The 27,531-nt window shown below is 41.3% G+C and overlaps 1 protein-coding gene across 2 annotated transcripts in view; it reads right to left on the reverse strand.

Moving 5' to 3' along the window:
• Positions 1-7,718: 7,718 nt before the first annotated feature.
• The window catches only part of igdcc4 (immunoglobulin superfamily, DCC subclass, member 4), a 56,317-nt gene continuing 36,504 nt past the window's right edge, over positions 7,719-27,531 (reverse strand). Inside the window, exons 4-20 of one of the 2 annotated variants that reach the window (XM_071207200.1) lie at positions 26,654-26,787; positions 21,856-21,990; positions 20,906-21,058; positions 20,259-20,669; positions 19,504-19,668; positions 19,066-19,203; positions 18,293-18,475; positions 17,644-17,856; positions 17,144-17,245; positions 16,816-17,002; positions 15,778-15,905; positions 14,598-14,768; positions 14,244-14,378; positions 10,222-10,324; positions 9,878-10,058; positions 9,601-9,708; positions 7,719-8,802 (exon numbers count right to left, since the gene is read on the reverse strand). In XM_071207200.1, the coding sequence (XP_071063301.1) occupies positions 8,281-8,802; positions 9,601-9,708; positions 9,878-10,058; positions 10,222-10,324; positions 14,244-14,378; positions 14,598-14,768; positions 15,778-15,905; positions 16,816-17,002; positions 17,144-17,245; positions 17,644-17,856; positions 18,293-18,475; positions 19,066-19,203; positions 19,504-19,668; positions 20,259-20,669; positions 20,906-21,058; positions 21,856-21,990; positions 26,654-26,787 (3,169 nt within the window). In that variant the 3' untranslated portion in view covers positions 7,719-8,280. Of the gene's footprint in view, positions 8,803-9,600; positions 9,709-9,826; positions 10,059-10,221; positions 10,325-14,243; positions 14,379-14,597; positions 14,769-15,777; positions 15,906-16,815; positions 17,003-17,143; positions 17,246-17,643; positions 17,857-18,292; positions 18,476-19,065; positions 19,204-19,503; positions 19,669-20,258; positions 20,670-20,905; positions 21,059-21,855; positions 21,991-26,653; positions 26,788-27,531 lie in introns of both variants that reach the window. The other variant, XM_034079336.1, reaches the window with a different exon arrangement.

Below are 27,531 nucleotides of genomic sequence, written 5' to 3' on the forward strand. Positions count from 1 at the left end.
ATGCACCACGTCTTCACTTGAAATAACAGTGTCACACTTGCCCGTGGTTGTAGTATATCAAATTGGTATACAGTGAGTTTTAAAGCTGCACCCTCTGGGGTCCTATTTTGTCCAGCCAACAGTGAATGGAGAGCAGCAGGCTGAACCCATGGGAGAGAAGAAGCCGGGGCAAACAGTCCAGAGCCATTACTGACAGCTCTCTGGTTTCTCTGCCAGCCATGCCCCTGTGACTTCACCTTTTACAGCTACTTCTTTATGGGGTATAGTAGAGCTTATTGTAAAGCACACAGGGTTTATTATAATTCCAGAGATATGTATATTCCAAAGAAAGCAGATTACTTTCCCCACATTCATCCTCCTCTCAAATCCCCTCTCGCCGACTTTATCGTCAGCCTCATCCTCCTTCATTCTCTATCTCCTCAGGCTGTCTCTGTTTAGTTTGGGGAATTCTTGATTGGCAGGTAATAACTCACACCAGCGCTGACATTGAGAACAGGTCTTATCTGAAAAAGCATTAGTTCTTATAGTAATGTCAGTGTAGGGAAAGAGAGCCGGCGCATACTGACAGAAACAAAGACATGCATTTGTGGTTCTGAAATCTTACTGAATATTATTACATTTTTAACATGAAAAGAAGAAAATGGCTTGAAAATCAAGTCAACAGCAGGATATACAGTATATCTCCTAGCTTATTTTAAAAAGGACACATTCTTAGGTAATCATGCTTTATTTGAAATGACATTCAGCTAAGGTCATGCACAAGACCTGTAACCATGGCGTCATCACCACATGCCGTACACCTACACCCACTTAAACACAAGCCGCTTGTATATGGTGATGTAAAGCAGGAATAGTCAAAGAAGGAAACACGAATGCGGTCAATATAATTTTAGTGTAAGAGGTTTGAATTAAACAAGCCAATATCATGTAAGATAAATAAACTGTGACATTTCAAACCCAATGCACACATAAGACTTTGTCCCAACCTACATAGAGGACAAGATTGATTCTATAACATGCAAGGACGACAGTTGTAAAACAAACAAACTGGATGGTCATGTCATAATTAATTTATAAAAGCACAGGACATAATTTGGATCTAGAAGAGGAGGGTCAACATTGTTTAAGTAATAAACTAAAAAGAAAACATCCATTTACTTTGAAATGTATAGATATTTTTGTGGTGGCATTTCTGCTCTCTGAGTTTTGAACCTGATCTCTCTTTATTGAAAAGTGGCCAACTGGGTAGTAGAACCCCTGGGTTTCCACAAGCACACAACTTAATTTGCAAATACTTGCCAATCCAGGGGGTCTACTGTCCGCTTTGAAGTGTCAGAGAGCATATACAGCGCAGCGACGAAACAGGCAGAGCTGACATAGCAGAAGCAGGAAGGGGCAGAATGAATTGGCTGATTCAAGAGCATCGCACAGTTATTTCCCCACAGGCAGTGAGCTGTACCTCTCGAGTCCAGCCCTCACCTAACTCACTGTGCTCCACTTGCCTGCTTCTCTCAAGAAATATGAGGCATGCTGAACTAGCCAAGAGACCACTCCAATGCTTGAGGAGGAAACACAATGCACCCTGACAAGACACAGGCAAGTACAGTTATTTATGATAATGCATGCACGCTTGTGTGATAATGTGTGCTCATGTGTGGTGTGGATGTGTGCATATGCAGAGAAGCCTCACCCTCTGATTAACAGTGATGAGTGGCTGAAGATAGTGAGCCCGACCCCTCTGTCGCTCATCAAGAGCTTTTATCTTACTCGTCTGGGATTCAGCCACGTGATGTCACCTCAATGCTCCTGTCTTAACTCTGTGCCCCCATCTCACCCTCTTATCTCCATCACCTGCCTGTCCTGGCTTTTTTTCAGTCAGTCTGTCAGCCTTGCCAGTGCACACATACACACTCAAATCCACCCACTCCACCATCCACATGCACACATGCTCAGGCAGAAGCAGGGATAGACTGAACATAAGACCCATGTGCACATGTCTCACACCTTTTGCATTTCATGACATTAGGATTTTGAGGGGAAATTGGTGTGATGGAGAGATTATTTTCCCGCCTTGTGCAATGAATAGTAATGAGGGGAAAAGTAATATACAGTATTCAATACATTTACACAAATCTGCAGCCAAGTCAGTTAAAGTAAAAGCAGCACATGATGTCCAACACAGCAATCTCCCCTAATGGGAGTGGCACCAGGTTACTATGCTTAATTTGAAAGGATCAATAGGCAAGGTCGCACTGCCCCCTGGTGGTTTATGAAGGAATGACATCTTTAAGTATGACTGATTATCACCCAGAGGCGAGTGCTGGTGTGAAAATGGTTGGGCACAAAGCCACTGAGGGCATGTTAACCGAGTGATTTGTGGCCCGGAGGCTGGCTATTACTATGCAGGATGTATTTAACTATAGCCTGGGCCCATAAGACCAAGTCTAAAGTATCCCCTTTAGCCCAACATTGTCTGATTTACACTTAATCATGAGTAAATGTTCTTGACTCGGTTAACACAGCATAGTTCAACAGGTCACATCATTTAAGGATATACTACAAGATGTATAGTTCTCATTTGTGTGCATTAAAAAAAGCAAGCAGAGCTAGCTTAGCCTAAAGACTGGAAATAGTCAGTAGTCTACAGCTACAGTAGCACATTATCTTTGCCAGAACTCAAGGTAACACGAATAATAATTAATTAGCATTGTTTAATCCTTACAAAAGTGTTAGAAAACTATATCATGTGGTTTCCTTGACCTGATTATGTATTTAACAGGAACAGTGACTTCCTGGAGTCTAGTAGGCTAAGCTAATCGCTGCTAGTTGTTGTTCCTTTACAGTAAGCTACTGTATATGTGTGCTTTGTATCTTTATTTATTTAATGCCAAGAAAGTACATGAATATTTTCCAAACTGTCAAAAACTGCTGCAGCAAGTGATATTGTAGTAACACAAATGGGGCGAAGCCTGTGAGCTAGTTCAGGCAGTCAACTCGAGCACTTATGCTGCATTCATACATGATATAGCCGGTCAGGAGGTTTGGTTCTGTTTGGTTCTGTGAGGTTTGTTCCACAGTTGTAAAGTGGCATACATTTTTATTCATGAATGCAAAAAGCACAATTCAATTTATCAGCAGAGATTATAAAATAAAGGTCAAAATGTCTGAAATATGACAAGAAAAACCAAGAATCTATTCTCCCTTGTGTCTTGAATGTCATTCGTGGAAACGCAAATGCCAGAAAAAGTGTACAGTTAAATTGACTGATAAATCTTCGGGGATAAAAGTAATAGACAATCTAGAAAACGTTCTTCTTTTGTATGTTTATTTACAGCAGAGTAGTTTCCACAGACATCTTGAGAGTTGCTGTGAGGTTTGACATTATTACAAATGGCAACACAGTGGAAATATTTCTACAAACCACAAGTACTACCTATCCTGTGATGATACCTTTGAACAAGCAATGTTTCTATCACAAATCATGAACACGTTCGCCATGACTAACACTGAGTAATCCATCTGTTTTCTTTTTACAGAATAAGACAATTGCACTTCCAAAAATGTAAAGATGACTGTCCAAAGTTGCTCATATCCCAAGAAGAAGTGCTAATCTATTAAGTGCTCCTACAATTTGCTCCTACAGTAGCGTCTTTTGTCAAGAATGATGTCTTGTTCAGCAGCACACAATGATAACAGAGGTGTTAGAGTACTTTCAGACCGTCGCTGGGTCCCACAGACGGAGCTTGAGTCTAGTCATTCTGAGAAGCATGATTGAGCTGGTACACACAAAACTAGATAAGACGTACCAAAAATGCACAACAATGTGACATCACTGGACAAAGCAGCGCACCACCAAAGCACCAGAATGTACTGTATAGAGAAAAGCCAGAGAGATAGAAATACACATAGTTTTGTACAAAACAAAAATATCATTTATGCATAAGAATGTCATCGTTTTTACCTTTGAAAATAACACAATCAGGCGTTGTTTGATAACCAATGACATGTATCTGAGTTGGATATGCTGCCATGATCCTCTACAATTGTATGCAAAGATGGGGCACCTGAGTAGAGAAGAGACCATTTATTTTATGACTGTCTGCACTGAGAGGTATGACCTGCCGGGGGAGGATGTCCCTTCTCCCTGCCTAGCACTTCAGACGCCTGAGTTATGTAAAAGTGGTGTTTTACCAAAGAGTGACTATTGGGATGTTATTGGGCAGAAACAGACACTTCTTTGCTCTCTTCTCCTAATATTCGAGTACCATTTTAGTTAACCCATGTGTTTCACTCTTTAAAAAGCTTTTACTGTTGCAGAATGATAATGTAAAAGTAAATTGCTCCAACTGACCCCTCCTCCCCTCTGTGTTCGCCACTAGACTGGACAATCCAAGCCACTATAATGAGTAAAAACTGTCACTGAGGTAAAATGAAACGTTCAATCATGTCCTCTCTCTTGGCTCACAAAACAACGGGATGCTTATGAATACATGTTTACTCGTATTAAGAAACTGATCCAAATAACATCAACACTTTACCAACATGAGGTATACTGTTTAACCCCCTTGTAAAGAGGATGAAATAAACAAATTATTAAAGTAATTATCGTTTCTACAAAATGAGATCATGAGTAATTTTCCTCACAAATAATCTGATGCTCTAGCCAACCAAAAGACAAAAGAAAACGATGAAATATACATGTATTTAAAAGTCAGTGGTTGAAGAGTTAGTAGAGCTCCTTTAGGCAGAGCATACATCCTTAATGCTGGAGGCAGGTTTATTTTATTTCCTATTTCAGACCCTCTTTGTTGTCTCTACATACCATCATGATCCACTACTGCATCAAGTAGAAGCACGAGAATGTTGCACGATTTGACAGTCACCGTTTTTGTGAAAACACTTAATTTAAACTGTATGTTACTAAAAATCTTAGTACACTGTACCATTTACATTTCAAACTATCATTTTATGTCAGATGTTGGCAGCTATCATAAAAGTGTACTCCTAAATAGAGAATGACAGTTTCCCAGTGATTGAAAAATGGATATGCCGGGTGAGACTTTATACCCAAAAGATCGGTAGAAAGGTCATTTTTGTCACAGTGACCGATTACTTACTTGAAACACTATCTTAATCGTTCTGATTCAGTGACCGCCATCCACTTGGTTGTAGTCCAAGTAGTTTGCAAAAACTGCAGCTCAGACTTTAGTATCTGCAAATGGTCAATGGAGGAACTGAAACCAGGTCTGCATGAAACCTGAGCAGAGTCTGTAGCGCTTCTCTTCATCACATACATATTACATTATTATGGCTGACCTAGAGGTATGTTTGAGGTATCAAACTGGAATGCTTTTAAGAATATTATGCTTATTTCTAGATGTTGGACATACAGGCTTTTGAGGATGATGTGAAACAGTTTCAATATAAAATCAGAAAAGAACCTGGATCAAAAACACAAACCTAATTTTGGTGGTTTGCTTTAGTTTACTGCATATGAAGGTGGTAATCAAATCAAAGCGTAGAAGGCTGTAGCTGCACTGCTTTTTATATATTTAAATTAAATAAAAGACGTCACAGCAAGTGTTTGACTTTTAACAGCTGATAGGAACCGGTTCTGGCATCACTAATTGGAATTGGGCCACAGGTAAAACACGCTTGTCACTTCAGATTGATGAGTAGAGTGGCGCAGCAGCAGTTCCCTGCCATAGGCAAGCGTGCTGTTGACGCACCATTTGAGTATGATTTAGAAATAGCATGCTTCAGTAAGTGCCATACATTTTTAAGTCTAAAGTTTGTAACAAAGCCTTCTGTAACAGTTGTTCAAATCTGAATTGTTCACCCACTCACCTCCAAAACATCTTGCATGTAATCTTTACCCAGGTTCGCTTTGAACACATTCATGTGTCCCTTTATAAGTGCTGCTGTAGCGAAAAGAAACCTTGTTGATCTCGGTTGTAATGTTTAGTATATACATGGCAAGGCTAAACACATTATCTCTGAGGTACCAACAATGCATTGTGTTCGAGAAAACCTGTGTGTCATGTCGTGAGGGACATGTTACGTTTCTGTTGCTGATGGGATTGAGAATAGCTGGTGAGATGTTGACACATGCAAGAACAAGGGTAGAGAGAAAGGTAGGAAAGAAGAGTTTATCCACTCACTATTGAGTATCGAATAACAAGAAGAAAGCCACCTGAGAGAAGACGAGGCGTCATATTCAACACATTTGGGCTCAAATGTTATCAACATTTGAGTGGATATTAGTTTTAAGATTATTATTTTTAACTGATCTCAACAACTCGTTTCTTTTAATCACATCAGTTCAAATGAGTCTTCTTGAAGTGAAGCGCCTTGTGGAACCAGCTTATTTGCAAACCCATGCTCTCATCTGTGAAGACAATTATTGCTTCCTTTGGGCAAATAATTATAAAGCTGCTGTCATTTTAAAGTAAAATAGTAAAATAAAAATACAGAGCAGAGTTAAAAGGACATTTTGTTCTTCCTTGCTAAATAAGTAGAGCAAGAAGCTTGTTGATGTAGTCAGTACTTTCAGGACTATCGTTGGTGAATTTCTTTAGCTGGCAAACAGGTGACTACAATGTCCAATTGCAGCAGTTTATACTGTCCTAGACTACAGCTGAATGCATTGGCTGGACCTTGTTGAAGGGGCTTCATATCATAGACACAGGGATTATGTTGTCTGTAGGGGTTTATCGTTAACATAAGACTGAGTGACCCAATCTTTCAGAGGACGCTACAATGCACTAACGCGACAATTCCTTTGTCATGAAATAAGAGCATACAGTCGGACGATTATTTCTGCAAACACCAAAGGCTGTGATATCAGAACAATATCTTAAAAAGGTGCTAGTTACATACAACTGATAGAATCACACTGGAAGCAGTCCTGAAAAGTAATGAGGTAGTGTTGTTGGTAAGAGTAGGGATGCACTAGTTCATCGTTTCCACTGCTGAAAACAATGCTGACTGAGTCAAAGCAATCTGATGGAAAACGTTGAACTTTTAGGGGTTAATGTAAAAATTTTTTGGCACATTTATTTATATTTTCTGATAAATGCAGAAATAAATGTAAAAAAATTAAATTATGGTACTGAAGCAGAGAATAGCATTTTGGAAATGTTTTCACAAAACTGCTATCAGATATACCTCTAGAATTAAGTTGATTTAAAAACATTGGCAAGTGTTTCACATGAGGAAATGATTATACTGAGTCCTAATAGGGAACCAAATCAGATGGATTGTTTAAAACGTTTTACTAGTTCTCCTCGTACCAACATAATAAAACCAGTACCAATGTGAACATGTCAATTCTTCCATAATGAGATATCCACCAAATACAACAAAAATACTTTTTACTTTTCAACTGAGTGTCCCTGGTTTACAAAGTTACACCACGTGAATATATGGCATTATGGAAAAGAATACTTCATGTGTAGCAAATGTGTATACTCCATCTTTGTACATTTGTATTGTCTTTTTGTTCTTCACAATGACAGTTGTTGTGTACGGAATAGAAGCATCTATAGAAATATACAGAGGTTATAAACGCACCTACAACAATTAGGCACCTGAGACCCCCACACTCCAGTCAGGAAAAGTGTGTGTATGAGTGACTGTTTAAGCTTATCTGTAATACCATGGAAACAGCTGTAATTTAACTTTCTATGTGTGTGTGTGTGTGTGTGTGTGTGTGTGTGTGTGTGTGTGTGTGTGTGTGTGTGTGTGTGTGTGTGTGTGTGGATCCTGAGACAGCAGGAGGCTGGATATTCTTTGAGGCTGTTCCCTCGGTGCCACGGTAAAGCATCCACACGACGGAGCCCAGGAGACTTATCGAGCCTGCGTTGCACATCCTCCCACCCACGTTGATCGCCTGCCCCTCTCTCTCACAGAACGTTGCAGGCTTTCTCATTCCTTAGTGGAACAAAGCTACGTGCGACACAGTGGGAATAGCCTCCTTCAGTCCACTTCCTTCTGCTTGGTTAAGTTACATCTTTCTTTCCTAAAGACAGGAAAATATGGTTGCAATGCTAGACAATGCATACCCATATACAGTACTCTACCACTAAAATATACTGTATGCTGTATATACACAAACAATGGATTCAAAGTACCTATACAATCTTTGCACGGAAGAGAAAGGAATCCAATAATGAGATGCATACAAATAATCCTTAGGGATTCTTCCTGGGTACGTAAAAGAAAGAAAATGTGTCTGCTGTCTGTATGTGTGTGTAAGGGCCGATGCCCTACATGCAGATGCTACGGGCACAGATAACTGTGTGCTACTGAGGTAGAGTGGACAAGGCCGGCGCTGACAAAGGGGGCAGGGGACAGCCCGGTAGAGATGACCTTTCCTGGAGCCGGGTGGCAGTGTCTTGAGTCCCCGTTCTCCAGGTGTTCTGACCTCAGCACAGAACGCACCGTCTTTGGGGAGTGGAAGCCATTGGTCAGCCTCACTTCCTGCTGTGGCTCTATGTCTGCGCTCGGCTGGTCCCCCATGCCTTGTAGCTCCCCATTGTGATTAGCCACCAACTTTATCAAGGGAAGACTCGAGGGGCTCTGGGCGAGTGATAGTTTTTCGAGTGTGTCCCCCTCTCCCAGTGGGCTCGGCTGACTCACAGGGGAATAGCTGTCCTCTGATAATGAGGTTCCTCTGCTGGTGTTTGAATCCCTCTCCCATTCGCTGCCCTCCTCCTCTGGGTCTGAGAGCTCTGAATGAACAATGACTTCTGCCTCCACCTGGTTACTGCACATGGATGAACACAGACGGTCTTCTAAGTCCTGCAACAAAACAATATCAGTGATAGTTAGGATTGTATACAAGTTGATATACCCAGGTTACTCAAGGATTCAATGTTGTTTGGGGAAGTTAATATAAAGTGAACGGTCAATTATAGCTCTTCCTTTGTACACATTTCTGATGGATAAAAGCAATGAGCCAAATAGACTGCTCGCTAAACCCCTCCCCCTTTCAGCAATAGCCCAATTATTGTTACATGTTGTACGTAAATGCTGTATATATTTCCCCTTTCACTAACGATAGTGTTTTTTATCTACTCTACTCTACTTCTATAATCTCTTATGGTATAGTAATACATCTGTCCTCCTTGGATTGGTGGATGAAACCATAGCTTTGTTAACTGAGGTAGCATTATGTTTTCTGACATTTTATCTACGACGTGGTTACAGTTATCCATACATTGCATATTTAAGAAACCTTGAAAGAGTTGGTATTTTTGTTTATAAACCGTTTTTTTGTTTTCAGCAGTCAGAAATAAACGATAACCCTACTTTTGTTTACTTCTTTCTGAAATCGAGAACATTCTGTGACAAAAAACATACTTTAAATGGTAAATCTGACCCGATCCCTATCATGATAAACTGCATTGAACGTGCCATGCAGGAACCGAATACTTGAAAAGCATAGAAGCTGGAACTGAGGGTTGTGGTCTTCAGGAAAACGTTAATAAGAAATGCCATTTGATCCATAGATGCTACAGCTGAGGTGGCTTGTTGCTTGCTTGCTAAAAGTCATTTCATTAACTACTGCTCATTGACTGTGCTATTATCAGTAATCACCATGCTGAGAGCTCCATTTATGAGCGATGGAGAGTCTTCTGTTATGGTGTCTCTGTATCTCGTGATCCTGTTGGCCCAGTCATGACTCACAGAGCCATTCCACGCAGTCTGCAAGACAGAAAATGCACCGAAATTAGAACTTTAACCGTCTACCAACAGTTTAAAAAAAGAATAAAAGCGTGTACAAGGCCAATGTGGAGGAAAGCTTCCCCCAGCAGGTTTTGACCTTGGGTTCAGGTGCAGGGTTATCCTCCCCCTCCCCTGGATTAGCACTTGCCATCAGGCTCTGCTCCTCGGGGGCCTCTTCTAGCGGCTGACCAGACTCTTGGCTGCCTGAGGGCATCAGGGTCTCCAGCTCGTGGCTATCGCTGCACTCTGGCACGCTGGTGGGAAGGGGGCATCCTCCTCGCCTGTACTGAAGGGTCACAGCTGTGGAGTCCAGGCCCCCAGACACCTCTCTATTTGGATCAGAGATGAGAGGGATGGTATAGCAGTTAGACATTATAGAGGACTGCGGGTTAAGACAGGTGCATGGGCAATTATGACTGGCTTTTTGTTTGAAATACAACACGTATACTGCATCGGTACGGTACACAGACTGACACTGTAGAGTTACATTACCTGGACTTGCCATTACGAAAGCTGAAACACATGCAGAGGAGGATGCATATCAGACCCAGACACACACCGACTATGATGCCTGTCACTGCATGGATGTCCAGCTCTGTTCAAATATCAAACAATAGGAGATAGAAGGACAAAGCAGGTAAGAATTAAAGTAAACAAGGATCATGGCAACACACACTCAGTTGGCAGACATGTTGCTGGTCCCAGAAATATAAGCCATATTGGTTCTCACATGTGATCTGTTGCCAGTAGCTATTTTGGCTCATATCTAAAACTTCATATTAGGAAAATACTAAGAGTTATTATAGCATCTCTAGTTTGAAATAGAGTTTGGCTCAGGCCTGCTGTGAAGAGGCGCTGCATATTGATTCCTTAATATAAGATGAAGTTACAGTAGTGGAGAGATATGAGGCAACATTCAACTAGGGACAACAGGCCTTCATTGATATTCATTTATGCTGGGTTTCTTTGGCAGTGTGGACACAGAGAGGAGAGGAAACAGATGGCTGGAGCTCTCGCCCACCCACCAGCCACCTCACTCCCATTCACACTGCATACTAGCAACACTGCTGCCTATGTGAACAAAATAAACCTGTTACTCTGTATTATTAATTTTAAAATGGCAATACAATGACAAAGCACTTTAAACAAATTAATTCCATGGCTGGCAACGAAAAGAAAACAAAGGCATGTATGTGTGAGAAAAACAAGCTTGTGGACAGCGTGTACACAACAATATTGTTCTTAGTTGTGTATATACTGTAGGTAACTAATGCTTGTATATTCAAGCTTAAATGTTTACCGATTTAATTGAGTTTACAATTTTGTTTGACAATTTCAACAACTCCCTCTGTTTGAAGACAAAAAGGGCATTTAATGATTACAAGTTAAGCTAAAATGCTGACTGATGGAATTAGAAAGCGTGTAATGAGATCGCGTGCTTAAACAAAAAGTGATATGAAAGAGAAGAAAGTGGTTTTTATCCGGGCTCAGTGAACAGTAATTCAAAGGTCTCCCCTGGGTGTCGCTGATGAGGTCGTCCCTTTGTCATCCACACTTCATATTCTCCTCAAAAATGTACCAGATAAGAAATAAAAGCAAAATAACAGAGTTAAAGCCGAGCTAAACTTTCACTGCTGGCAGAGACAAATGACCCACTTTAACAGGAGAGGCTGTGTGTAGGAGAATCAATGTGACAGTTAAGCTTATGGAGCAACAAGCGTGTACTATTTCCCTCCTAATAAACTAAGAAGCAATTGAACACGCATTGGAAATAGAACAATTACAGAAAACTTATTTTATTTTTACCATATAATATATTGCACTGCATTATGTTACTCAAAACATCATCTATCTGAATTTGACATGATTTGACATTTCCAGAAGGTGGTACAATTTTAAAAACTTGATTTACATTTTTGGGGAATACAGACACAGATAGAATATACAGTGTCAAGTGTTGTATTGTAAAACAAGGTGGTATTAAAGTTGCTTGAATGCCGATCTTAAAAATCTAAGAGACAAACTGGATGAATGATGTCCTGCTGAAAAGAACGCCAGCTTCTCTTCTTTGTTTTTGTTCGCTGGGTCGGCTACGCATGCAAGAAAGTGCATGTAAGTACCGATAAGTCCGTCCCTTTACAACCCTTTTCCATACAGCATTGTAAAATCAACATGGCATGTAGTGTAGGTTGAAGCGTTCAACTGAAGCTACATAGCCGATTTCAACATTAGTCTGGCGTTTTTAAAGCTGCTGAAGGGCTTTAAGTTAACTAAACTAAACTTGCTGGCCCCCTCATTGAAGGAAACTCACATTTATTTTTTGTTTATTTATGCCGGTGCACTAATATCGCATATAGTACTATTTGTCAGTTACCACAGAAAACCTAAATAATCCTAGGAAATGTTGGAAAGCAATAAAATCGATATCAACCGGTGAGATCCGTAATGAGCTACCTCCGTGCCTTACCACAGCATCTGGCTCTATATCGGACAGGGCCACTATGCTAAATTGCTTTAATGAGCATTTTGTGTCCTGTGGTTCTCTATTTGATTCTGTCACTAACTCTGCTTCTGTAAACACCACAGTCTGTGACTCTGAACAACGTGGTCTGGAAAACCCTTTCAGTTTTACCTCTTTTACTGTTGATGTTGTTCATGAAGCCTTATGCAAGTTAGATCCTAGGAAACCGGCTGGCCCGGACAACTTAGAACCTTTCTTTTTAAAGATAGCTGCAGACTTTATTGCTCCACCTCTCACTACTCTTTTTAACCTCTCCCTCAGCACAAATACAATTCCAAAAGTATGGAAGTCTGCTTATGTCTTGCCTTTACTGAAAGGAGGGGAGGCAACTATTTTAAATAACTATAGGCCAATCTCTAAATTGTCAGTTCTGGCTAAGGTTCTTGAACGCCTAGTGAGTGAACAGGTAAAGAAGTTTTTATGTACAAATGACATCCTGTCTAAACATCAGTCAGGATTCAGAAAGAAACACAGCACCATCACTGCCACAATGAAAGTGGTAAATGACATTACTAGTATTTTAGATAATAAGCAGAGTTGTGCAGCTCTGTTTATTAACCTTTCCAAAGCGTTTGACACTGTTGATCATCGCATCTTGAAGCAGAGGCTACTCAGTATTGGCATATCCAGCCATGCAGTGGGTTGGTTTGTAAACTACCTCTCTGAAAGGTCCCAATGTGTTCATTTTGATGGACTGTCTTCTGAGTGGTTAAACATTTCTAATGGTGTACCACAAGGTTCTGTTTTAGGACCACTTTTATTCTCCATATATATTAACAGCGTAGGTGATAATGTGGATGAAGCTACTTTACATTTTTATGCGGATGATACTGTGATGTACTGTGCAGGTCCCTCCATTCAGGAGGCTGGTGTTAAATTACAGGCTGTTTTTAACATTAGTCAGACTCAGCTCTCTGAATTAAAGCTTCTTTTAAATGTGGATAAAACCAAGGGAATGCTCTTTTCAAAAGCAAAAAAGACACCAGAGCCAGTTTTAGATATTGTAACTACGCAAGGAACAAAACTTGAAGTGGTTGCCAGTTACAAATATCTTGGTATCTGGCTTGATGATTGTCTCTCTTTTAAACTTCATGTCAATAACCTGCTTAAAAAACTGAGGGTTAGGCTAGGTTTCTTTTTCAGAAACAAGTCCTGTTTCTCGCTTGAGGCCAGGAAAAGGCTAGTCACTGTGACCTTTTTACCTGTGCTGGACTATGGGGATCTGGTCTATATGAATGCACCTGCCAATTATCTGGTCAAGTTAGATGCTGCGTATCACAGCGCACTGAGATTTGTGACAAACTGTAAAGCATTAACCCATCACTGTACCCTGTATGCAAGGGCTGGTTTGCTTTCACTAACTGTACGGAGGCTCAGTCACTGGTACATTTTTATATACAAAGCCATGTTAGGGAAACTTCCATCTTATATCTGCTCCCTGATCTCACGGAGAATTGTAAGTGGCTACTGCCTGAGATCGAATGCTGTGGTTTTATTAAATGTGCCAACTGCTAGGACTGTCTTAGGGAAGACAGCTTTTAGATGCGCAGCTCCTCTGTCCTAAAGCTCGGTTGGATGCTAGTCAATCAGAAGCTATTGGTACCTGTTTATGTGGATAATTATGTAAATGATGCTGGATGATGTCCTTTTGTTGTTCTGTTTATGCTTTTATGTTTCATGTGGAACTACTTGAACAGGTCTCCCTTGGAAAAGAGATCAATGATCTCAATGGGATTTTATCTGTATAAATAAAGGTTTGAAATTAAATGAATATACACTTTACGTATTTTGCATCCCTAAACCCTTCTGTCACAGAGACTGCAACCTTCCTCTTAATCCCTCTTTCTGTTGCCAATATCTATTCACGAATGTACCCTCTCTTTACTAATATATGACTTATTCAACAACAAAATGTACTGCTACTACCACTACTACTACAACAACCATAATAACACGATTACTGTCACTTATATATGTTCCATTTGCCACGTACCATATTTCTGAAGGGGGGTGTTGACATCCTTTACAGGTGAATAAGGCCCTGACCCCATTTCAGTGGCTGCTCCCAGTTTGAAAAAGTAAAGTGTGCCACTGGACAAACCCTGGACCTCCACACTGGTAATGCTCCCTGAGAGAGACAGAGAGAGACAGACAGGAAGAGATTGTCAAGGGCAAGCCCATCGTAAAGCATGCTGTGTCACTCAGGCATGTAATACTAATAAATATTAAACAAGATTATAAAAATAAAGTGGTAAGTTGCACTTAGTCTGAATATACATGATAATGTGAGGTTTACAAATGAACAGTTTAAAGTGCAGTTTGTTGAGTCATCCCAGCCAACACTCACCCTCCTGAGAGAGGTCTTCCCATAAGTGATCCGGCTGGCTGAGGTTGCCACTGAACAGGATGCTGTAGCTGATAATGATACCGTTCGGCTCCAGCGGAGGGCGCCAGCTGGCCAGCACCGAGGACGAGTCCAGAGCGCTCAGCTGCAGCTCCTCAGGAGGAGTGGAGGGCCCTGAAGGAGAGTGGAGGACTGGGTCAGTAATTAGAGATCAGAGATGAGGCCTCACAGCTGTGGAATGTATATTGTCTTGGTGGAGGATTTGACATGCTGTGTGAGAACCATCTGCGTCTTTGTGTCCCAACCACCTGGGTACAGGAGAGAGGGGTCAGGCAAAGGGAGAATGGGCTGGGGCTCAGGTGACGATACATGGCAGTGGAGAGCGTGAAGGGTGACTAATGTCATGAGTGTAATAATGTCATTAAAAGGAGACCACTCAACACTCTCCACACTAACTTGGCAACACGAGAGCCACTGCTACACCTGGTTGTTTTATTCCTTCCAGTTACCAGCCACAAATGCCAACTACTAATACCCATGTCCACTGGCAACTGGCCAACCAACACTGTGATCTGCACATGAGTGAGAACACCCTCCTGCATGCACACGTATATATTAGATTATCCACAGGAAGCAAAAGTGAAACTACTTCACCTTGCTATCTGCACACAGCAAGGTTAGCATGTGCAGCTATTCAGAACAAGATTCTGGAAGCACAAATGTGCAGCTGAAGGACAGGATGAAATGAAATAAATTATTTATAAGCGACATGAGGTAATATATTTTTATCAAACACAAACAGAAAAACTCACTGACCCTGCATCCTCTTCCAGAAACCGTCCCGCACATATACAAATAGTAGTGTATCTTCCCAATACGACACAACTCTAACACCGTTTTTGGCACAGCTCAAGGGCACTGCAAAGGTTGTATGAGCCAGGAGTGTTTTTATTCATCAATATCACGTCAGTAAGAAAAGATTTGAAGTGCACACTTGATTGAGTTTTCTTAATTATTTCCATAGTAAATGCAACGAAATATATACATGTATACAGTAAGTAACAGTAGGTATTGTTAGTGTAAACCTGATAAACAAGCATATTTTATAGCCCACAAAGTATCACAGCAACATCTTCAGATTGGGTCTTAAACCAAATCCAAGTGAATTGCAGCAGAGACTCACGGTCAGACAGGGTGGACGCCTCCACTGTGCCGCTGAAGGGTCCCACCACGTCCACTCCATTAGACTGCACCGCCAGCTCATAACGGGTGAAGGGCCTCAGCGCCCCGAGCAGTATCTCCTGAGCAGAGCTGCAACACGCACACACAGAGTTCAGAGTGTGTGGTGTACATTTCAGATTTTGTTAGATGGAGAAAAATAACTGAACGTATCAATTTGTTAGTTTGTGCAACTTGTTTGTTATTATATGTATTTTGTATGTATGTTGTGATAAATAATTTTGTTGAATAAATATGGCATACAAAGATTGATAAGAGGATATGGTATGTGTCCTTACATAGAGTAGTATGTACCAGTTTAAGTGTAGAGGGTAAGGACAATATTATGTGCTCCATTTTGATTACTGTCAAAAATAACTTTAATATTGGAGCTACTCGAGAACTAATAGTACCCTTTCGAGAAAAATGTGGTATTTTATTCATCGCTGGAATTGAAACAAACCCTGAACAAGACATTATTACTGTAGGTGACCTGAATGGTTTGCTCCGAAGCTCCTCCAATCTCGCCAGTGAAAATGTCCTTGGGCAACTTACTGAACCCCACATGTCTCCCAAAGGCATAGCTGTTGGTGTGTTCGAGTGTGTGAATGCGTATTACATTAAATGATGCACTTGACACCATGAATGTGTTTCTGAATTGAATTAGGGGGGTTGGAAGACCAGAAAGAGGCAATAGAATTCATGTCCATTTAATAAAAAGAGAAGCATGTTATTGTAGTCAAACTGGAAAAAATAAGAAAAGTCACTTCTAAATAAAGACAGAATGACCATGTGTTTTAAGAAAGACAATTATGGTAAATATTGGTGTTTCCTCACATCTTACATTTGTATCATAACTGAAGACCTGTTCAAACACAAACACTGTTCAAATTAGATTAGATTAGTTCAATTGTTGACCATGATCTATGGGGATACGTTGCTGAGTTATCCCAAGCTACTTTCTCTTAAACATTAGTTTCTGTTGTTCCTTCCAGTTCCTCACCTCGTGTAATATGAGACCAGGGAGGCGTTGGTGGTTCCCGCCGGGCTGCAGCGCACCGTGTAGTTGATGATGCGCACGTTGCTGAACCGCGGCTTCTCCCAGCGCAGCCAGATGGAGGTGGAGCTGTTGGCCATGGCTTGGATGCTGCTTGGGGGCAATGGAGGGGGGCGCATGGGCGGCAACGATGCTTTAACACACACATACACATTACTTGCCTTGATGTAATTTGTCATTATTTATTATCCCATAAAAGTGATTGAGGGTATCTATCAGTCATTCATTCATTCATTTATGTATGAATGCGCAAATGCAGGAAGATAAATCTTACTTCTGTCGGGGGCTTTTTCTGTCCTTCCATTCCACATAGCAGCCGCTCCATCGATCTGCTTGTTGAATGCCCACACTCTCACCTCATACTGCCGGTCAGGGACTGGCAAACACATACAGCAACATCAAGAAAGAGGAATACAAAGATGTCAACAGAAAAAACATGTTATTCAGCCAGCTTTATGCATGTTATAGAAGTGAAGCCGCCTGCTAGGAAGACACGATCTTTAAGTGTGGACAAGTTGCCCTAGATCTTATCTTAATGCAGTTATTCAAGTGGTGGTTTGATATACTAAGATAGAATCTGCCATCAAATGCCTTTAAATGAGATGCTGAATTATTCATTTATTTTCACGAGGCATCTGTCTACGTTTGGTCCTTATTTTTCAAAAGTGAGAATGCTTATGAAAGCGGAGTTAAAAATGATACAAGGACACCGGTGAAAAAGCTCAGAGTTGAATGAAGCTGTCCAAAGGCTAGTGTGAAAAAACCACAGCTTACCCAGCCCAGTGAGGAGATGATACCGGGCCTTCTTACGCAGCCTGATGGTGTGAGTCTGTGTCGTCCTCTCTCCGTTGGCTGCCTCGTCAGCCTCCACCTCTCGACACGACAGCTTGTAACCGGAGATCAGAGTGTGATTGGGCGACGGATGCCATGTCACATTCAGTGTGTTCTCTCTGACTTTGACTTTCAGCTCAGTGGGGGCAAAGATCACTGAAAACGTTTGAAGTAGGAAGACAAAATAGCATGACTGGGAATTCCAAATGATTACAATATTACTGACCATCAGACGTACACTTTAGATATATCTTAGGTGTATTTAAGTTCAGATCAGTGGTTCCCAAACTAAGAGGGAGTAGTCACTGAAGTCTAGGTTCAAATTATCCGGGGGGAAATGTGAAACTAAAATGTACAAGTAAAGCAATCTAAAAACATTATTTAGCTGTCTTGCATTGTAATCAATTGTGGAATGATTTATTAATGAGATATGTTTCACCGGTGCTGTTAAGTTTTATGTTTGTTATTTTCCCCATATGAAATAAAAAATGTAAAGTCTCATCTCATACAACAATTATACTTAAACACCTGTGGGATCCCTAAGTAAAATACAACAGGATTTTTAGGGAATGAACACTGGCGCTTTCCTTACCCATGCTTTGGTCGCTGTGGTTGTAGTGGGCTAATGTTTGGTGCTGGGCCCACTCAGAGGGGAGCCCAAAGCCAACGACCGTCCCCGCTGCTATCCTCAGTCTGTAGGCCTGTTTGGGCTGCAGCTCTCTCAGAGTCAACTGAGTCTCATTCCCCCCCACTTCCATTGAGAACACTGAGTCCACTGCGGGAACACACAATACACACTTACATATGTATCTACAAGACTCTTATTTTTTTTTTTTTTTTAAAAAAGCATTAATATGTGCCGTTTTGCAATACATCGTTCAAGAAATCATGTTCTTTTCAGCATATATGTATGTCCTTCAATTTCCTACTCAACTATTCCTCTGATCAACTTCACACCTGACAGTTGTACCGCTTAGGACCCAAGGAAGTGCAATCTTAAGTGTGAGCTCTTGAGATATATTGAATGTATTTATTAGTAATGCATTACATGCATTATTTATCGAGAGAGGGCTTCAACTATCACCACTTAACAGCATGCTGAGTAAAGAGTATTCATGGACTCCACTGCACACTGCAGGGGGATATACCTATCTTACAGTAGGTGTATTTCTCAGTATCAAAGAAAGTATTCGAGAAAGCTGCAATATTTATAATAATAACACACAAAAGTTAACTAGGCTGTCTTTTTCAATGAATAACAGTTGATGGAGAAAGCAGAATGTGTACATATCCTGAATTATACTCACTAAATGGTGCTTTCCCTGGCTGTTTAGGTCAATGTGTTGTCCAGCAGGGGTTACTCACCCTGATCCACAGTGCTGTACTCAATGCGGTAGCGGGTCACAGCTCCTCGACTGTACTGCGAGGACAGTGGATGCCAAATCAGCCTGATGTCAGTGGGGGAGGTGCTGGCTATAGACAGCTGAGGAGGGGCACTGGGCACTGCAGGGGGAAACAAAGTGACATAATGAACTGTTAGATGATGCTCATTCAAGGTATATCCTATGGATCTAGACACACACATTATATCTCCAACTAAACTCAACAAATAAGTGTTTAAATTGTTCAAGGAGTGGATCGTGTTGATTGGAACAATTCTCATTTGAGTCTCTAGTGATTACTACTTTTGTAACAACTACATGAAGTTACACTAAATTAAGATTTAAAATGTTGGCATTCTATTGATTTTGCCCTGTGAGTCTATGAAGCATCCAAGGCTGGTATATTGTTTAAGTTACTCACCGTCCTCCAGCATCTCCACTGTCACAGGCAGGGAGGGGCGACTGGCCCCCATGAGGGAGTAAGCCACCACAAAGAAAGTGTAGGCGGTGTGGGGCAGAAGCTCTTTGACGTGATACTCTGTGGTGTCGTTGTTCATCGCAAACTGGTACTCCACATTATCTGACCCTGAAAAGGACAACAATAATCAAATGCTGGTAACACTTTATAATAAGGTACACATATTCACCATCAACTAGTTGTTAATTTAAATGCGTATTAGCAGTATATTAGCTCTTTATTAGTCCTTATAAAACACTTATTAATGCCTTATTCTACATGACCATATTCTCCCAGTACTAGGCCATTAGTTAAGAGTTTTTCCTTATTAACCCTCTAATTAGTGCGTATTTATGGTAAGTAAGGAAGTTGTTTTGGTCTCAATATGCTCAATATGGACCTAATAAGGCAGCAGTACCACAATAATAGTAGTTCTCCCATAATAACACCAAACAAATATGGTATATTCTTATGTTTACAATACATGAAACGACAAGTGTTAATGGTGTCAAAATAACACGACATTTGGTATTTCTAACTCAGAATATGTTCCCTATTTTAAAGTGAAGTCTTGTTCATAACAAATAAGCTAGTAGTTGGTCTCTAATATGTTAATTAACATGGTGAATAAGTGAACCTTGATATAAAGTGTTACCCAAAGGCTTTATTTCAGGATGTTTGGGCTAACTGGATAGCTACACATACAGATCGGGACACACCTGCGGCGCGTTGGCAGTGCACAGAGTAGCCGATGATTTGGTCTGCGTCGTACTCAGGTTTCTCCCAGACGAGCAGGGCCGTTGTGCTGGAGTAGGGCATAGCAGAGAGGTGGCGCGGAGGGCTTGGCAGACCTTCCCTCACAATGACCGTCAACTTGGCAGTTGCGCAGGCTGTGCCAAGCCCGTTGTCTGCTATGCACTGGTAGTAGCCCTCGTCCTCCAGGGCCAGCTGGTTGATGAGCAGGACCCCAGGGCTTTGGGTCTTCACCCGTCTGAAAGACTTAATGGGATGACCGTCCTTAAGCCAGTGCAACACCGGAGGAGGTTCCCCTGAGCTGTTGCACACAAATCTGGCTGTGTTTCCCCTGGAGAGGGACACTGTCTCTGGGGGCTGGAGGATCACTGGAGGGGCTTTTGGAAGTAGGAAACAAAGCTCTTACTTACAGGAGACACTGATTATGTGCACTTTAATGTAAAAGGGACGACACAAAGCATTAGATATGCCTTTTATAAAATAAAGAGAAATGCTTTAAGATAATATTTACATTTAAATAAAAATCGTTTTTAGTAATAGTAGCATCAGAACTTCTTAAGGGTCCACAGAAACATCTACTATGTCATTACAGAAATGACAACACGTCTCCTACCAGGCACATGCAGCTCAGCAGCAGCAATGACAAATTCTCTGGTCTTGGGCTTGTTGGCCCGGCAGACGTAGACGCCGGCATGGTGACGCCTCGTGTCCCTAATCACCAGGTTAGTTGCGAGCACAACCACATCAGTAGAAATGGGCTTTCCATCTGATCAAAGAAGCAAGTAACAAAGAACGACAGGACATTCTCAGATCATTAAGATGAAAGATAACAGGAATTAGACACAGAGGAAAGTGGAGATCAATTTCCAGGCTTTCAGTTGCCTGAAAAACAACAAAGAAGAAAGAGAGGCAGCACTTGAGGAGCAGAGGATTTGACCTGTAATCCCACAAGTTGACCAACAGGTGGCTCTGTGACTTTTTACTCCAGGTTCACTGAGGTGTCTGCATTGGCACACTCCCAGGCTGTGTGTAAAACCGTTCACTATACACTATATAGACCTCTATTTAGTCTGTCCGCCATTTTGTGCTGTTGTTGAACGCAATACAGAAAATAATATGTAGTGAAAAAATAAATCAGATGCAGCACTAAACAAAACATGTCAGACATTTTGCCAAATCACATCACAAAGGAATCCAAGAGTTTAACTTGACAGCATTCCCACCAAGACTGTGTGTCTGTGTGTAGAAGCAGCAGGTATGAATGAATTAACATGACACATCACCTCCTGTAAAGCATGGCGCAGCGCACAAAACAGTAGAAAAACACTGGACTAGTTGAGAAGGAGACAGCAATCACCAATAAAACAACAACTTTGCAGCCACAGGATACACAAATCTGTGTCCTGACGCCTTGATGTGTTTTCTTTGTGTGTGAGAGACGTATAGCCAGAGAGCGAGGCACAGATAATGGAAGTGCGACAGATGCTGTAAAATAAGAAAAACAAACAGGAAGGGAACCCCAGAGCGAAAAAAAAAGCGAGTAAGAACGTTTGCCAGCGTTACCTTGTCTGCTCCAGGACACCAGAGGCTTCGGCTGGCCTTGTGCCATACACTCCATCACAGCGGGACGGCCCAGCACCACCGATGCATTCTGAGGCGGGGCAACAATCGCAACTCCGTTCAGAGCTTCGGTAGAGCCTAGAACAAAAATATAAATGTTTACTTTGGTGTTGTGTAGCAGTAAAAATGAAATTGACCACATTTAGAGAGGACCTTTCTAGTCTATGTAACCACTCAAAGTGCATTTTACATTCATAAGTCGGCATCCACCTCATCAGGATAAACATTAACACACATTCACACACTGCTGCCACTTCAGGGATCAGTATGTTGGCCAACACTTGACTGTAGTAGCTAGGAATGAATTACATTACATGTCACTTGTTAGACGCTTTGATCCAAAGCGACTTACATACTCAGTACTGTGGGCAATCCCAGGAGCAATTTGGGGTGAAGTGTCTTGCAGGGACACAATGACATGCTGACTGCAGTGGGGTTTGAACCTGTGCTCCCCTGAGCCGAACACCAATGCACTAGCCCACTGTGCCACAGCCTCCCTCCATCAACCTTCCAATTGGTTGATGACCCCCTCTACCTCCTGCCACTCAATTAGATATGATTGAGATTGTACCTGACAGAATGATCGATGCTATCAGCCTGGTCCCAACTTCAGAATCAGTTTTTTCTTTTGATTGAATCCCCAATCCTTCACCAAAGGAGTGAACACATGGAAGTTATGCCTTATTATGGGGCAACAGCTATCCAACACTATTGCCATTTTAGTTTTTTCTAACTATTCCTTGTATAACCCCAGCATGTAGAGACTTCCAGGCCCTCTTAGGTACAACTGTACTAAGAAATGGATTTCACTTTGATAATGAATGATAATTCTATGATCCTGGCTCCAAAATGGTGGAATGAGCTCCCCATTGACATCAGGACAGCAGATAGCTTACACACCTTCCGGCGCAGACTGAAAACTCATCTCTTTCGACTCCACTTCGAGCGATAGAATTACTAACAAAGCACTTATATGCTAACAAAGGACTGGCTTATCTAAAGCCAGTTGAGTAGCACTTGAAATGTCTTAGCTCTATGAAACCTGATGTACTTATAAGATTCTGTTTTCTTCAAGGTTGTATCTTCATGGTCGAATGCACTTATTGTAAGTCGCTTTGGATAAAAGCGTCAGCTAAATGCAATGTAATGAACGATTCAAAGATTGTCACCCTTACAATACTGGTTCACAATTCGTATTCTACTCACTAACACAGGGGATGGCAGTATGTATACGTACGTGGTTGCTGTTAACACCCATTATGATTTGCATTTCCTATTATCGAGCAATGCACATGAGATACACAGTAATATTGGGGCTTCATTTTAGATGATACAAATACCTAATTGTGGTACATAACTGATTAAGCCGCCAATGGACTGTTTGGACTATAAAGGGAATAGGAGGTGATAATCCAGATCAGCAGTGAGGCGGAAGACAGCGGAGCTTTTGGAGATGCATTTGCAGGAGTTTACAGTAACTCCTTAGCGAGTATTTGCACGAGACAGTGTTCCTTTCTCACACAGCAGGTCACTTCATTATAACAAGAGTCTCTGCAGTGTCTGATTGCTATCCCGTTGAGGCTTCATCCATTCGAAGTGGTTATTGTGAATGGATAAGACCTGAATAGGAAATCTTTATCAGAGAGGTTTTGATGTAAGGGAATCATTTCATGTACAGGTTGCAGTAAACATCTCAGAGTAACACTGGTAAATAAACGCTGAACAAGAGGGTAGACATCGTTAGAGGAAACCATGATGATACTTGGTGGCACCTGACACAAACCTGACAAAGCCCAGACAGGCTTGGAACATGAGGATGAGGGGGAGAAAAGGAGAACGCAATATACAGTGTCTTTCGAGAGAAAAAGGTAGACCATTAAACTCAGTTAATAGAAGGACCTCAATTACAGAGCTGAGGCCCTTCTTTGCTCTTCAGTGACAAAGGATGCCAATGAAAGCATATTGTTTATGGGATGAGGGGAAAAGAGACTATTATTTTGAGAGCATATCATTCCCCAAGGTACAGCTGTTTGGTAGGACTGAACTTCAGCAGCACATATTGCTAATAACCTCCAGAGCACGGCCGGGCATGTTATATATTAATCATTAAGATTACATACAGCAATCCTTGGATATGCATAAGACTTAAAGTGGGTCAGTCTGCTTTTGAAAGGACTGCAGGGTGCATCTCCATAGGGGTCTTATGTGGATATGATGGGTAAGGGTGATTTTGTAAGCATGTAGAAACTGGGGAAGAGGTAGGTGTAACTATAAAGTGGAGATTTAAGGCAGCTGGAGTACATTATATGTTAAGAACGTGGAGTGGAGCACCTCAGCAGCAAGCGTGGCTATAGGTGTTGAGATGTCCTCTTCATAGAACTCTGAAGTGGAAGCGAATGAAGTAAGAGATCTGACATCTGTTACTTGAAATGGCTCTCAAGAGAGCTTTAAGTAGTCTCCCCCTTGTCTTTACTGGTTGGATTTTCCATTAAAATGTACTGTATCTACCCAACTCCTTTTCCAAAAAGCTCTTGACTATCTTTAGAGTATAGCGCCTGTCGAAAAGAAAAGAGGATATGTTCCCTTCTATTGTATACTTGTACTAAAAGGAAGATACAGGCATGAGAAACGTAATACAAATGAAGAAGGGGGCTTTTGAAAACTTGGAACAACGTTTTTAAAAGTCAGTATGTGGTATCTGATTCACTTCCGTCGGCCTTATCAGTTCATCTCTCTCTTCTTTTTTTTTTTAAAAGACACAAAGGCTGTGGCTCAAAACATCCTGATGGTTCCCGCAGAGGAGCCAATTACAGTTGATTGGTCTCTAGCTGCAGAGGCAGATAATACGACGCGGGCTGCCTAATGGTCAAATCACACCTCACTGTCGTCTCACTGATTCAGAGCACGATGTAATCCACTGATGTAAGTCCTTGTATGATGCAAGCAGCGGAAGAAGGATTTGAACTGTGTCATAACGGTCAAAAAATGTTTCCTGAAAGATATTCCTTCATTCTGTAAAAAGCATCAATCATTTCATGTTGTTCTTGTTTCATTGATTTGGGCATAATTACTCCACATTGTAACATTTATCTTTTATTTGTTGCCATACGATTGACATTTTGAGGTTAAGATTTGTTTTCTTGTCAGTGGCTTGAAGATAAATATCATTTGTATTATATTTAAATTAAGTAAATTGCAAAAAAGGACAAAGGCTCTGTAATGTGAGACAGACATGACAGACAGTCATTTGCTGTGGCTGGTACAAAATGATCCGTTGTGCAGTTTTATTTTCCAGAAGCGCTTACTTCTTAATACACTTTGTATTTGAAACGCATCACTTGGGATGTGCCAAGTTTAAATTGAGTCACTAAATTGAAACATTGCTTTTTTTTCCATTACATACAGGGAGAATGAGTCATGTGGGTGAAACGATGCTCACATAATTGTGACAGGTGCTTAAGGGAGAATACGTTGGAATCTGTCTGTCAACATTGTTTTCTTGATATCTTTGTGTATCAGGGAAATTAAGTCTGAAGGACAGGCAAGAACAAGGCACAGCACTTAGCAGCGTTTCATACAAAACATCATCAAGTGCTCTGCATCATAGAAATGCTTTTAATTAGAAATCAGGACATGTATAGAAAAAGCATTGCATAGGGAACGCATAGCAACGGTCTGTAAAATGTATGTAGGCTGGACTTTTATGAAAAGAGTAGTTTTTCCTCACATTAAAGCCATTATATCTCGCTATTTCCTGTTGTATTATACATAAAGGAATAGAGGAATTGGTCTAGATACTTTTCCATAGGTTCCCTATTCACAAGATATGTGTGCAGCATCAGCTACTGTGTTGCAATGTATAGATGAAGCTTCCACAGTCTTAGATTACTAGGAATCACAATCCTCACAAAAGAGTCTACGAGTACAAAGCCACTGTATTTCATTGTAATGCAATCTATTATAATGCTAAAAGTTGCATACAACGATGCTTTACGGTTGCTGCTGAGGGTACCGAGATGGCACAGTGCCAGCCAGCTGTTTGTTAACTTGGGGGTAGCTACTTGTCAAGCCCTTTTAAGAAAGTTAATGTACAGATTCATGTGTCGCCTAGAAGACTCGGACAATCGTGTTATCTCGATTTTAATTAACCCTCTGAAGAGTTCTACCCGGTTCTCTTCCATGATTTGGAGACATTGGCGCAACAGCCTCTACAGACGGTGAGCATGTGTGGCTCGCTGTGATTGGACTGATTTTATGTTTTTATCTGTTTGTTTTTATCTGTTTTGTGTTTAGCTTTTTATCTTATTTATTGATGTGTGTTTTGTCTTTTTGTGATATGGACCTTGAGTCTGAAGTAAAGATTGGAATGCGTCCTCTACTAAAATAAGACCTGATCTACTTATTGTTACTTATTTTCCCATTCAAATCAGCTGAAGAGGGAAAGTTTAAAGTGTCATACAACAATGGTGTTATGTGGAACTTTCCATCTCAAAATATTTGCCAGAATTTTTTCTTTTTCCAGTTTTAAATAAGGTTCTTCACCATAGTTTCAAACAAACAATGTAAACAGTGGATTGATCAAAACACATGGTGAGAAAGTGCCATTTTTTTAGCACTAGACAGATCATTTTCAAGCATCTAGTCCTAAAAACTCACATTAGGTTATTAGAGGGTGGCTGGCAGCTCCCAGCGGGGCCCGGCTGCCTATTCAAACACACTACAGCTCTACAACAGGCCTCACCTGTGGTGACAGTGAGCCTGGCTTCATGACTGATGTCCTTCCTGGCAGAATTGGACGCGACACAGCGGTAGGCACCCTCATCCTCCTTGGTCACCTCCAGTATATGAAGCACCCCGTTAAGAAGGGAAATGAACCTGTTGTACACAGGGCATGACAGAGGAGAGGTGGCACGGTGAGAAAGAGTAAGAAGGTGAATGACAAAAAGAAAAACAACTGAACAAATGGCTTAGTGCCACGAAGCATAAAACACATCATGGTGATCAGCTCTGCAGGGATCTTTCTGGGTCCTCACAGGACCCCACCCTTCTGTATTCAGGAGAGACTATTGTGTGCAAATACTACAACAAGGGGTTGCAATTACAAGTCATGCAACATAAAAAGTTATTGAAATACACATATATATAAAGATGAAAGCTGATTTCTGGACAAAGACGCCCTCCAAAATAATAATAATAATAATTCCTTACATTTTATTATAGCGCTTTTTCAATGACTCAAAGCGCTTTCACATATACACACATTACATATATATCATACATGATACTGATACTGTGGACAATACCCACAGGAGCAAGTTCAGGTGAAGTGTCTTGCCCAAGGACACACCGGCTTTACAGACGCAGCAGCGGCGGGTTTCACACCTTGATCTGATGATCATTGCACAGCACACTGCGCCACACAGTCCATCTTCACGCCTCAAAGTCATCGAGGCACTTTTACAAGTACACATGACATGTGGACATTACCCACAGGAGCAGATCCGGGTGAAGTGTCTTGCCCAAGGACACAACGGCCTGACGCAGTGGGGGCGGGAACGGGTTTCGAACTGGAGTTCCCCTGATGTTCCGAGCTGATGATCGGATGCACAGACCACTGCG

The sequence above is a fragment of the Pseudochaenichthys georgianus genome, chromosome 3 (genome assembly GCF_902827115.2).
Source record: "Pseudochaenichthys georgianus chromosome 3, fPseGeo1.2, whole genome shotgun sequence".
Lineage (NCBI taxonomy): Eukaryota > Metazoa > Chordata > Actinopteri > Perciformes > Channichthyidae > Pseudochaenichthys > Pseudochaenichthys georgianus.